Source organism: Ipomoea triloba, chromosome 2 (genome assembly GCF_003576645.1).
Source record: "Ipomoea triloba cultivar NCNSP0323 chromosome 2, ASM357664v1".
Classification (NCBI taxonomy): Eukaryota; Viridiplantae; Streptophyta; class Magnoliopsida; order Solanales; family Convolvulaceae; genus Ipomoea; species Ipomoea triloba.
In genome coordinates this window covers 5,716,240-5,730,060 of record NC_044917.1, presented here as the reverse complement: position 1 = coordinate 5,730,060, position 13,821 = coordinate 5,716,240, and the positions used below count along the sequence as shown (strand labels likewise).

At 36.1% G+C, this 13,821-nt stretch overlaps 2 protein-coding genes across 2 annotated transcripts; both read left to right on the top strand.

Annotated features, from left to right (window-relative positions):
• Positions 1 to 536: 536 nt before the first annotated feature.
• On the top strand, positions 537 to 2,063 carry LOC116011185 (receptor like protein 29). The gene has a single exon (XM_031250713.1). It carries the CDS (start codon positions 573 to 575, stop codon positions 1,983 to 1,985), a length of 1,413 nt encoding a protein of 470 aa, XP_031106573.1. The 5' UTR covers positions 537 to 572; the 3' UTR covers positions 1,986 to 2,063.
• A 3,809-nt stretch (positions 2,064 to 5,872) lies between these two features.
• LOC116011431 (citrate synthase, glyoxysomal-like) lies at positions 5,873 to 9,920 on the top strand. Its single transcript, XM_031250992.1, has 13 exons — positions 5,873 to 6,272; positions 6,622 to 6,802; positions 6,957 to 7,042; positions 7,124 to 7,228; positions 7,527 to 7,589; positions 7,777 to 7,886; positions 8,143 to 8,262; positions 8,347 to 8,422; positions 8,581 to 8,654; positions 8,751 to 8,871; positions 9,089 to 9,186; positions 9,266 to 9,389; positions 9,519 to 9,920. Exons 1-13 carry the CDS (start codon positions 6,021 to 6,023, stop codon positions 9,648 to 9,650), a joined length of 1,542 nt encoding a protein of 513 aa, XP_031106852.1. The 5' UTR covers positions 5,873 to 6,020; the 3' UTR covers positions 9,651 to 9,920.
• Positions 9,921 to 13,821: the final 3,901 nt, after the last annotated feature.

Here is a 13,821-nt window from a genome sequence, read left to right as displayed (position 1 = left end):
GTTTATTCCCCCCCCCCCCCCCCTCCTAATTTTCAATGCCTCACTTATTTTCTTGTCTGTACTTTACCCACCCATCATTTTACTCTCTTGTCATTTCTTTTAGCGGTTTCCCAGCTTATGTCAGATTAATCTTAAACCTTTAGAATTTCTATCCAAGAGCCACTGTAGGAGGTAAATTGACAGTCACCTATCGGTCTTCAGGGTTCCCACCCCTTGTGCACTCTGCGCACAAGGTGTTTTCATTACCTCTGATTGATTTAGTTTTCTCGACACATTGTAATGTGAATATCCAAGTACTTGTCTATGGGACTGTAAAAATAAGGTTATCTATATGTTGTAAGAAGAGGTTATTTCACTTGGACATCAAATGGTAATTGTCTAATGTTTATGGAGTCTGGTACAAGTTAACGGACAGAAACGTACACTGGAAATAGTGGCATCATCTATTACTCTATCAGTCCCCCAAGAAATAAGAACCAAACATACATGGCTCTTGCAGGCCAGTACCATTCCTCAGTTATTATAAGTCCATCCATCAGCAATTCATCACATTTCATTAAACTCACAACAAAATGTGCGGTTTATTCTCACATTCTCCCCTTCCCTTGCTGCTCTTACTCTTCTCATTTTCTTTTCCTAGTCCTTGTGTCTCCACCAATGAACATTATGTAAGAGAACAGCTGCAGAAACAGAACCTCCCACCTCCAAAATCCAACATGGATCCCCAGGAGCTGCAACTTCTGTTCAAGATTATGGACAACATGTCCTCTGATTACAACTGGAGAATCTCCCACCCTAATCCCTGCTCTTCTTCTTCTTGGGTTGGAATTGAGTGCAGAACTTTCGGTCCCGATAACCGGCCTCGTGTCACCAGGCTAGATTTTGGGACATTCCCCAACCCAACATGCAAGCCCACAGCCACTTTCCCTTCAGATATCTTCCACCTTCCTCACCTTGAATCTGTGTTCTTCATTCACTGCTTCACTCACACCAGAACAAGAATCATTCTCTCTGACCCCAACCCCAACAATTTTAGCTCTCCATTGCTGCAGGTGAGTCTGAGATCAAACCCTGCACTCATTGGCTCAATCCCACCCCACCTCTCCTCCCTAAAATCACTTCAGATTCTCACTTTGTCTCAAAACAGCCTGAATGGCCCAATCCCACCAGAAATCTTCACCTTGACCTCTCTTCTACACCTTGATTTGAGCTATAACATGCTGTCTGCCCCAGTTCCTTCCCAGCTGGGAAATCTGAAAAACCTTGTAGGCCTTGATTTGAGCTATAACAAGCTCTGGGGTTCAATTCCTGAGACAATTGGACAGCTTGGTATGCTCCAGAAGCTTGACTTGAGCTCAAATGCACTCACTGGTAATATCCCAGACAGCATTGAAAAGCTCCACTCTTTAGTCTTCCTGGCTTTGAGCAACAACAGACTAACTGGGAAGTTTCCAAAAGGGCTATCCCAGCTGCAAAGCTTGCAGTACTTCATCATGGATGATAATCCCATGTTCACATCACTGCCAGTTGAGTTTGGTCAGCTGCAGAAACTTCAAGAACTCAGACTAGCCAACTCTGGGTACTCCGGCACAATACCAACAACCTATTCCCTGCTAAACAACTTAAGCACACTGTCACTGCAGAATAACCGGTTAACCGGCCAGATTCCGGTTGAACTAGCCAATCTCTCACACATATACCACTTGAACTTGAGCAGAAACTTGTTGGGTGGTGTTGTTCCTTTCAACTCAAGTTTTCTCAGGAGGCTGGGCAAGAATTTGGACCTTAGTGAAAATCCAGGGCTGTGCTTGAGCCCATCTGAAGCAAATGGAGTCTACTTCTCCAAAGTTGATATCTGTGGAAGGAACAAAACTGATTACACACTCAACAAATCTGAAGCTTCATCTCATCAGTTAAGCATATCATTCTCTTCCATTGCTGCTTTCTGTATTGTGGGAATGCTTCATTACTTCTTCTCTGTTTAGTGTTCTTTCTGCCCTTAGCTTATTCTTTCACTATATTATCTCATTATTCATTAATATTACTGGTTTAGTGATCATTAATCATGATTTTTTTCTTTGAACTGGGCTAACACAGAAGTGTTTAACTTGCTGGCAACCTATCCAACAACTCCTCAGAATTTGGGCATCCTTTTGGAATGTCTAATCAATATTTTATGTTAAATATAATCATTAGCATCATCATTTTGGGGGTGCTAATTTCAAGATATGGTTTAATGATATGTGCTAAGTAGAAATGATTACAAAATTTGACCCTTTTCTGATCCCAATGGAAATAATGCTAAGGTCTAGGGTTCATTTATAGTAATAAGCACAATCCATAGGATAGGACTGTTTTAATGATGTAATGTAACGTGTTATGATCTATTGATTATTATATCAGATTACAAAACCCGGTCCTTTAATTGAATACTTAACAAATTATGCATATCTTACATTAATTATACAGAATCTTTTTGTGTAACGTTACTCACGAAAGAAATACACCAAGCAAGATTCCTAGCTGGGATGTGGCCCTAATATTGTGATGATTTCAAAATTTGGATCTAAGCAAAGGGGGGCCCAAGAGCTTTGAATAGGCACCCTGAGTGAGTAGAGGGTGTGACATGTCCCTCTCCTCAAATGTATATACTAAAGCAAGGAGTGTCCCCTTCAGTCCTATCTTCCAAGTATTATTGTTACAAAGACCCATCAATTTTTTCCTATTTTGACATTGACCACTGTTGTTTTACATGGCAGTGCAGAGCAACAACTATGCACTACAGGAGAAAAAAAATCATAGTACCTCACATGCTTTCATCTGGCCAGTCCAGCTGGGCCATCAACTGTTCATGCTTAGCTTTAACAGCACCATTTGCTAATGTTAAGAAGCATAACATAATTGTCTAAAAGTTTAACGTTATTAGATGTGTGGGGTGTGTGATATATAGATGAGTGTATATATATATAATATATATATATATGAAGAAACAAGACCTTTCACAGAACTGAACACAAGGACAAATGCAACTCAGGGAGCTGGATCCCATCTGCATCAAAATGAATTCCTTTCAACTTTTTCTCAACAGATTTTTTTTTTAACCAATTGCAGCCTCTCTTACCAGTCTTCCCCCATGGCCCCCCATAATAAAAATAATACTGTAATACAAAAATTACAGTTTTAGTTTCTATCAGATATTGGAGATGGACCTTCAAGATTCGATTTTGGGGGGAGAAGAAAGTATTTGTTCAGGTTCCGAGTATTTGCAATATACTCGGTAAGAATTATAATTGTTAATAGTTGAACAAAATACATGCAATATTTAAAAGTTACTAAATTAATTTCTCGATTATAACTCATGCTAGAAATATGTGTTGGTTTTGCTATTCAAAATAGCATCGGTCAAGAGAATGACTATATATGGCATTGGTAACTAATAAGGGTATTAATGCAACACTATATTAATTAAGGGCAAAAGCGTAACTACACTTGGCTTGCCTTAAAACTCATGGTTAAAACTACAAAATTTTTCCAAATAATAATAATGAAAAATGAGAAAATATCTGCAACTTTTTGTACTCCACATACCTGAAACTTTTGGCATTTTTCACTGTCGTCTATCAAATTTAAATAAAGTAGGGTTGCTGTTAAGGTTGTGTGAGCACCATGTATAGGACAAGTGGAAGATCTTATTATTAAAAGCAGATTACTTTCATTCTCAGATACAACATGAAATAATGATTTTGTTTAATGAATGGGTTCATATATATATATATATATATATATATATATATATACACACACACACACACACACACACACACAAAATTATGCAAACATGCATCAATAGTGTTAGGAAACGCACAACAAAAAAAACTAATGCGCAAAAAATAAGCACTATTAGACACGCATCACCACAAAACGCACCATTAAGTACATATAAAAGCACCAAACAATGTTCGGAAACGCATCATGGGATGTATGGTGCATTTTTTTTTTAGGTGTGTGGTGCGTTTTGTGGCGTATTTGTGCATTTGATTGTTGTGCGTTTTTCTAACACTATTCGTACATTTTTTATATATACTATTGGTGTGTCTGCATTGACCGCACCTTAAAATAAGGCCGCATTTGAGTATATATATATATATATATATATATATATAAAATAAAGAGAATGTTAAAAGCATGAATGGTGGGGAGGGCAGTGTGCGGTAAGAATAAATCTCACTTCCTCTTTTGTAGAAAGGGAACAAAGGCAAGAATCCACTCTCTTACCAATAAGAGTGAGAGCAATGTTCAGTCAATCACTTGTCACAACTCATCACTATTACAACCATTATACATACGCAGTACTATTTTAACGTTGCACCATGAATGATTCTTTCTCGCATGCATATATGCTCGAATCATGAGCAATGTAGCCACATTAAATTCCGACTAATTAATTATATATGATTCGAGTTAATTAAGGATAATTATGTTTTCTCGGATTCTCGGGTTGGTCAGTAACAAATGTTACAGCCCTCACGTGGGCAAAGCTGTACGTGTGCAAGTACAAGATGGTGATGGGGTGGGTGGTGTAACCTGGTAAGTATTAAACCTGCCTGCACTCTCGATCGCTGTACTAAGTATATTCCGCCTTATGATCTTAAGGGATAAATGATTACAAGAAAATAAATCTGTTACTTAGAAACTCAGTAGAACATAGAAGAGCGACCTTTGTCTAGCGTGCGCTGTCACTTGTGAGACTTGATCCTGGGTTTTTCTTTCCAAACTTTATCCTTGTGATCAACTGAGCTGTCAATGCAGATAATTATTGTATTTCTTAGGCATGAGAGAGATGAGTGTTTGGTATTGATGTTTAAGGAAGACGAAGATGTTAACTCGCTATCACATGGATTAATGTTTAAATTATGAGAGTGACACAACGGAGACATGCCTTCTACGTATTAAGGTGTCAGTAAATATTTATAGTCCAACTAATTATAATTAAATGCTGACATGTGATATTCAGTACATGAAATTAAAGATGAACCAAAACATTCTCAAATACTATTAACACATATGAAGCTACTACACGTTTCCATTATTATATACATAAACGGATTTTTCTTATCTGAGAAGTACTTGTTGAAGTAAGTGAGAGAAAATATCTCAACTCATGTGAAATAGAGCAAATCATTTAACTAGTTCCTTACCAGTTACCAACTAGAGAGAGAACTAGTCTTCTGGCTATCAATTAGAGGTTGGGTAAAAAAAAAAGTAAGTGAGAGAAAATTGAATTACTTAAACATATCTTCTGATAGAAACTGAATAGGATTTGACTATATTTATATATGTGAATATATGTGTGTAGTATGTGTAGAAGAAGAAAAGAAAATTGTCGTCTCAAATTCTTACTTGTCTAACTGGTTACTGGGCTTGGCTATGTATCTTGGACTCTCTACATCGAGATAATGAGTTGTCTAATGTCCAAATTTTTTGTTTAGGCTTGTATAAAAATTCTCTAACCTATATATATGTGTGTGTATATATACATATACATCATTTTAAAATACATCATGGATGAATAAGGGGGCATTGAGCTCCCTTTTTAATGAGGGAGCTTAATGCCTCTTCTTAATTTGATTCCAAGTCATTTTTTTAAAATTCTATTATTCTTGTTGTGTTTTATTACTACTATTACTAAGAATATCTTTTTGTGTCTTTTATCTATTAGCTGCTAACATAAAACAAAACTTTTATCAATTTTTTTTTTTTTTTTTACAGAAAGCTAATACAATTTCTTGGTCAAACCCCCTAACAAATCTGTTATCTTTTATCGCCTAACACAAAACAAGGCATAAATCATTTTCCATTATGGAAATCTGGATAGGATGGTTTTATTGGAATTCTAAACGTTACTTCTACGTGCAAAACCGGACTATTTTGCTGCAACAAGCAAACCTGCATTTCCCAAAGGTTCCATTTTTCAATCTTATTTGCTAAGCTTTGGACGGAGACAGCAGAAAAAAAAAAATATGGAGAGCGGTGATAGCTCAGCCGTGGCTCGCGCCCGCTTGGCGGTGCTCTCTTATCACTTTGCGCCACCCGCTTCTCTCAATTCCACCCATGAAGTCCTCCTCGATGCCTCTCCCGTTTCATCCACCGACCTCGTGCAGCCGCCCCCGAATCTCAAAGGCGCTCTCACGATCATCGATGACCGGACCGGTAAGAGGTACCGGGTCCATGTTTCTGAAGAAGGCACCATCAAAGCCACCGACTTGAAGAAGGTATATCCCATATTTGAATATTTTATAGAGCTGTAAAGTTTCAATTTTTTTATTATGATTAGTTGATTGCCATGCTATTGTCGTTATTTTTTCTTTAATCCCTGTGAATTTGCTTGTTTACTAAAGGTTATATTAAGAACTGGATAGTTTACTTATAGAGAGGATGTTAGAATCGGAGAAAATTGCCCATAATTGCTTCAGGATATGGAATTCTAGGACACTGTGGTGGAAAAGAATGATATTCTCCACTCTCTATTGCATAGGATAAGACAATTCTTTTAGTAATGATTCTTTATCCTCTTTTTTGTTTGTTTTAAATCATTCTTATGTTCTGGTATTTGAAGTTTAGATAAGTACGGGAGAGCATGACAAGGGTCTAAAGCTTTATGATCCTGGCTACCTTAACACAGCTCCTGTACGGTCATCAATATGTTACATAGATGGTGATGCTGGGATTCTTAGATATCGGGGATACCCTATTGAGGAACTGGCTGAGGGAAGTTCCTTCTTGGAAGTAGCTTATCTGTTGAGTAAGTATTTGTAACTTAACTTCAGAAAGTAACTTTTTTGATCCTTTAGAAAAAAAAATCTTTCTTTGCTTATTATAGTGCAATATATATTTTGTTTAAATAAATTGTTTTGCGGTTCTGCTATAATCCTGAACTTGGTTGGTTGATCGTTCAGTGTATGGCAATTTACCATCCGCGAATCAACTAGCAGACTGGGAATTTACTGTTTCACAGCATTCAGCTGTTCCTCAAGGAATCTTGGTATGCTTTTATCTTGCCAGAGCAGGATTGTTGACGTAATATTTACTGTTTTCTGATAGCTTTGTGATTTGGCGTGCATAGGATATCATTCAGTCGATGCCTCACGATGCTCATCCTATGGGTATTCTTGTTAGTGCAATGAGTGCACTTTCCGTCTTTCACCCAGATGCCAATCCAGCTCTTAGAGTAAGTGTATTTTGTTAAGAGTTTTTTAATTTGTTGTCTGCTCACATTGCAGTAGCTTCTACCAAGATTTCATTATGTACTATTGTAAATATTTAATTTCAGATTACAATATTAAGGTTGCCTTTACCTGGAATTAGAATCATAAATTCATTCCATTAAGTCTACAAAGCATTTCTTAAGTGCTTTGCTTAATTTGGCTGTTTAGCTAGACAATTTGGTGTTCGAATTACAATTTAGTCAATCTCTTCATTTGAGATGCTACTTATGCATTTGACCATACGATCCTTTGCTGACTCAGGGCCAAGATATATACAACTCCAAGCAAGTGAGAGATAAACAAGTTGTGCGCATCCTTGGGAAGGTTGATATTTTCTTTTTCTTTTTCTTCCTTTTAAATATTTCTATGTTATTGCTTTAGCTGTCAAAAAAAAAAAGTTACATGAATTAAGTCATTTAAAATCTTGTATCCTGCATAGTTTATTAAGAGGCTAGAATTTTAACCTATTTTCGAAGATTTAAGCAGAGAAGTTGTAATGACACTTTGACAGGCACCGACTATCGCTGCAGCTGCTTATTTGAGGATGGCGGGAAGGCCACCTGTTCTTCCATCCAACAATCTTTCCTATGCTGAAAATTTCTTGTACATGCTAGATTCGCTGTAAGTTCTTTCGCCTTGTACTTCAAATATGCAACCAAAAATTCCAATGTGTTTCTTGCTTTTAAGAATAGTCTCTCTCATTGTTTTTTCCCTTTCTCATTGGGTCGCAATGAATTGTTCTCCATGTTTACCAGTGTAGATTTACATTATTAAGCGCTCTCATGTTGGTTTCAAGAACTGCGGTCCACAGTAGACCCATTAAGACACTTCTCGCCATCATCTACTTCTAAATGAATTATTTGTTTTACAAAAACAGAGGTGATAGGTCTTACAAACCTAATCCAAAACTTGCTCGTGCACTGGAAATTCTCTTTATGTTACATGCGGAGCATGAAATGAATTGCTCTACAGCAGCTGCACGCCACCTTGCATCAAGGTCAGAGACTCAGAATCCTCAAATCATCTATAAGCAGTCCTAAATATGGCGCCACTTATATACCTTTGCTTCTGTTATCTGCAGCGGGGTTGATGTGTACACAGCTATTGCCGGAGCAGTAGGAGCACTGTATGGCCCTCTTCATGGCGGAGCAAATGAGGTACTTGAAGTTCTAGTAGGAACATTACTAGTCCAAGTTCCAAAGCTTTCATCATTTAAGAAAGTTTACGTATCAATCTTTTATAATAACGTTGATCAAATGATTAGGGAGGTTCTTGTCTTCTAGTCATTTATGGTTTCTCCTGTTATGGCTCGTAGGCTGTACTTAAGATGCTGAGCGAGATTGGAAGTATTGAAAGAATTCCCGAGTTTCTTGATGGTGTGAAGAACAGGTAGAAATTTTACCTTGGCCATACTAACTTGTAATTTTCATATGGTATTATTCTGTGTTATTTACCCATTGTTGATTTATGATAATTAATCCTTAGGAAGCGTAAAATGTCTGGGTTTGGGCATCGTGTCTACAAAAATTATGATCCTAGGGCTAGGGTCATAAAGAAGCTAGCAGAAGAGGTATTTTCCATTGTTGGGCGGGATCCTTTAATTGAGGTATGGCTCTCTACTTTTACACTTCCACATAGGTGCCGTTCGGGATTCTTTTTTCATCCAGTGTCCATATCTGTAGTTTTTATTTATTATGTTTTTTTGGGGTGGGGGATTTCCTTGTAAACAGATTTATTATAACATTCTTACTACAATAACCTTGCGTAGAGTTTCTCAATGAATTGAAATGTTGGTTTACTTGAATGTATCCTTTTATTTTTAGATTGCTGTTGCATTGGAGAAAGCTGCCCTTTCAGATGAGTATTTTGTTAAGAGAAAGTTGTACCCAAATGTCGACTTCTATTCTGGGTTAATCTACAGGTGTGGCTAAATTATCTTGATCAAATTCTTTGGATTTCGAGTAAAAATTGTTAAACATGTATGTTCACCATCGATTCAGAGCAATGGGCTTCCCAACGGAGTTCTTCCCTGTCCTGTTTGCCATCCCCCGAATGGCTGGCTATTTGTCTCATTGGCGAGAGTCCTTAGACGATCCAGATACAAAAATAATGAGACCAGCTCAGGTTACAGTCGATCTATGCTTTCTTTAGTGATCACGTTACCAGTTTTAGTTTGATCTGTTGTTCGATTTTTTTTTTTTTTTTTTTTTAAACATCTGTTGTTTGATTTTGATGTTGATGTTTGCATTGTAGGTGTATACTGGTGTATGGTTGCGGCATTATACTCCACCTAGCGAGAGAAAGCCGTCATCTCAAACAGATGAACTCAGTCAGGTATCCGTTTCCAATGCCACCAGACGGCGGTTGGCTGGTTCCGGTGCTTAAGCTGGTAAAGGAGTTCACATCGTACTATACGTCCCAGGAATAATGTGAAAACGTTGTTGGCAATGAATCAGAGTTACGTATGGACTATTTGGTCAGGGTATTGATATGTGTGTTAAGGGAACATGTAGCATCATCAATGTTGTATCGGACATATAATGCTACACCCAAGTTGTTATATTTACAAAACATGATATAATAACACATCCCAATGCAACAAAAAAAAAATAATGACTAAGTTTGAAAGTAACTACAAATTTACAATTTTACATCTATTAGTTTTCTTGATTTGAGCTAGTTAACTATTTTTTTTTTGTAATTTTTTGCCAATTAGGGTTGCAAGGTGGGATTTACATAGTTCACACTTTTGGCAGTTTTGGTAGTAAAAAACATAGTATATGTTAAAGAGTAATTTTGGTTAAGTTGGTCAGTAACTTTATCCGACTCTTAGTAGGAGCAATTTAAGAGTAGGAGCAATTTGTTGACTTTCTTAATTGGTCAATTAATTATGAGTAATCTAAGTTTGTTATCTTCTTGTAGTCCTTTGTAAGAGTTGTTATACCGTGGACCATAGGTTATGGCTGATACTACAGTTGTGTTGAACTGATACTGCAGTTGTGTTGAACGGATACTGCAGTTGTGTTGAAAGGAAACTGCAGTTGCGAAGAAACAGAGGCCATTTCATTTGTCTGTAAATACAGTTTTGTTGAACTGATACTGCAGTTGTGTTGAACGGATACTACAGTTGTGTTGAATGGATACTGCAATTGTGTTGAATGAATGAACGTCCTCTGTTCCGCGTAACTGCAGTTTCCTTTCAACACAACCCCAGTACCTTTTCAACATAACTACAGTATCATTTCAACACAACTGCAGTATCAGCCATGATGGTCCACCATATAATTTGCGCCTTTGTAAGTACACCGGTATATAATTTTGAGTAATGAATGTTGATTTTTTTCTATCATCCAATTTTTATTTATTTATTTTAAATGAAGATATGGAAAATTTATAGAACTATAAAGATGTTGAAATCCCTAAATTCCCTAGTCTTGACTACACGTGCTTTTGTCTGATTAGTAGGAGACACGTACGAGATTTCTTAATCTGCAATCACACTTAAGTAGAAAGCCAATTCCTTAAGCTTTTAAACAAAACCATCCGAATGAAAAATTCAAAAAGTATTGTACTTTAATATTATAAAAAGGTAACAAGTAATTGCTCCGAAAGTTGCTATACAAGCAATCAGCATCAAGTTTCTGCCATTCCGGAGACATTCACAACATTCTTTTTGGAAAGAGAGGAGTAAACGTATGAATTGAATCATGTGCTCCATTTAACTAAAAGTCTCTGATAGTTGGACTGTCCCTCACGTGTGACTTTTTTTACGGGTAGCGCAGAGTTTGAACCCATGACCTTTTTGCATGGCTCTGATACCAAATTGAATTATGTGTTTCATCCAACTAAAAGCCTTAGCTGATAGTTGGACTGCACATTTATGTTTATATTATATTTATGCTCACAGTATGAATGATGTTTGCAGTCTAACAATTGGTTTGGACGAAATTGAAGGAAGAGTTATTTTATATATTATGGGCGTCTACCGATGTATTTATAGGAGATTTGGAGAGAACACATGCTGAGGGGTCGACATGTACGGACCGAGGGTCCAAGGAGAAGTGTCCACGTGCAACGAAATATCTAATTGACCAATTAATAGCCATCGGGCTCGGTTCAGGTGTTACTGTCAGCGTATACCTCTGGGGTTCGGGACCGAGGTCAACCACTCAGGTCGGGAACAAACATGACCGATTAAGAACAGGAATTCACTAAGCTAATAAAGACATCAATCTTCGGATCGGGTCAGTTTGTATTCTACCCAGGTTAGACGATGGATAATCGAATCCGATCAGATTCTTAGTACACACAGATCAGCATATCGGGGTATTATTCTCTATCATATAGAGTTTATCTTTTATAAGATAATAATCTCGTTGTTAAAAAAAACATATTGATGATTATTTGACAGACGATTAGTAAATTGCTTGGAAAGTTGTTAAAACACAACAGGTTGGCAGGTCGCATCAAATACTTTATAGCACTTTTGATGATTTGGTGTAATCTGCAAATTGATTTGCTTCCTAGTACTAATTAAATTAATGCGAGGATTAATGTAGTTGTAGACCATCTGTCTAACTAACAACCTAAACATTGAACATGGTCTTTAAACATAACACAATCGGATAACACTATCAATTTTTTATTATAAAAAATTATTTAAAAGACATTACAATACAAGATATATAACACTGAGAGATTTCCTTGTTATCTTTTTAACCACAACCATCGAACACAAAACAATGTTAAAACATCTTTTAGTCAAGCTTATGTTATCATGGAGATCTTACAATCATGCCTGCCATCTCAGCTACTTTTGTGAAATATCAATTAGTATATATGTAATCATGCATTCTTGCTTTCTAATATCATAGGTTTTCTAATGATAGATTAATAATCGGATCCTTCCTTGCAAACACACACTCCTGTAGAACAGGGCAAACTACTTGTGGAAAAAAATAAGTATAAATGACATAATGTAACCAAAAACATAATTTTTCATAAAAATGTCTATCAAATTATTGTTTAATAATATTTACGAATATTTTTAAATAAGTGGAGGTTAAAGTTGTGAAATCATGTGATTGTATTAATTTAATAGAAATTGTCATAAAGGATTAAATATGAAAATACATCAATAAAGTCAAGTTAAGGAACTAATCAATAAATGGTCAAATTAAGAGTTAAGAATTAGATGCGACAAATACAACATAATTATGAATAAAGTATATTTTTTATGAATATATAATATTTAAATAAAAAAGGACAAAATAATCTCTATGAGAGATTATAATATAATGCATCACTATCGCCATGAATTACTCTTAATCGGAGGAGTGACAAACTGACAAATGGTCAAATGGTTATATATGATGAGGCGGTGGTAGGGGAGCTCGGCACAGCCGCATGTAGTACAGTAAAAGGAATTGATACTTTCACAACAAAGCATACTCCAAAAGTTACTTTATTTATTTATTTTTTTGGTAACCTAGATTTCTTAATTTCATTAGATTATATCATTAGACTTCATGAATATGCCCTTAGGCAAATGAGAAATTGAGTATGACAGCTTGTTCAGTGTTGAGACTCACATTCAATTGAGATCAAAAGTTATTTCTCAATTTAATTTCTGAAAGAAACAAATTTTTACTTTATTGAAAAATTAGGATATATAAATTAACATTTAAAGTATGTAATGACTTTGACGTATATATTTGAGTAGAGTCGACTTTTGATTTGGGATAGATCAAAGTGTATTCAGATTATCCTAATTGAGATGACGAATTTCATATATTATACGCTAAAAAATGAATAAGGGTGAATGACACATTGATTCTCAAAATGTATCAATTGAATTGGAAACAAATGGAGTTTGAGAAGGCCATACTTACTTTTAAGTTTTAAGTACTCCGTAGCATTTATCTCACATTGAAAATGCATGTGGGTTTGCATTATATAAATACAATTTTATTTATTTTTAAAAAACTTGAATTTTGTTGCAGAGAGGTTCTCCAATAATACAACTATACCATATCATGGACCAGATTCTGATCGATAATCCGTCGTCATATATCGTCCTCATGTTTATGATAAGGTCAAAATTTAGTGGTCCGATTAATGTTATTTTGTTTATTAACCCTAGAGGGTGCCAACTACTATGTAGTGTAATGATACGTCTGTTACCATTCCAAATGCGTGGTCATACGATCGAATTTGGTGGTAGGAGTTTTGAATTTTTTAGACTGAAAATGATTAATAAAGTATAGAATAGATATTACCTTAAGATATATGCACCTATTGAGCTCTTCCAGTTTGGAAAACCATTCTCTCTCTCTATACGTGTAGTGGATCATAAACCCTAGTTTTCATCGGAAAACAATGGGGTGAAACTCATGCGTATGCAGTGATCTAAAATCAAGAATGCGTACGTGCCTGCAGGATATGGATGGACGCAGAAGCAGCTGGCTAGCTTGCTTATCATCTTCCAAATCAAAACACTAATAGCGTTGCTAATAATCTGCAAATCCTCAATTGATTAATTCCAAAGTGGAAATTA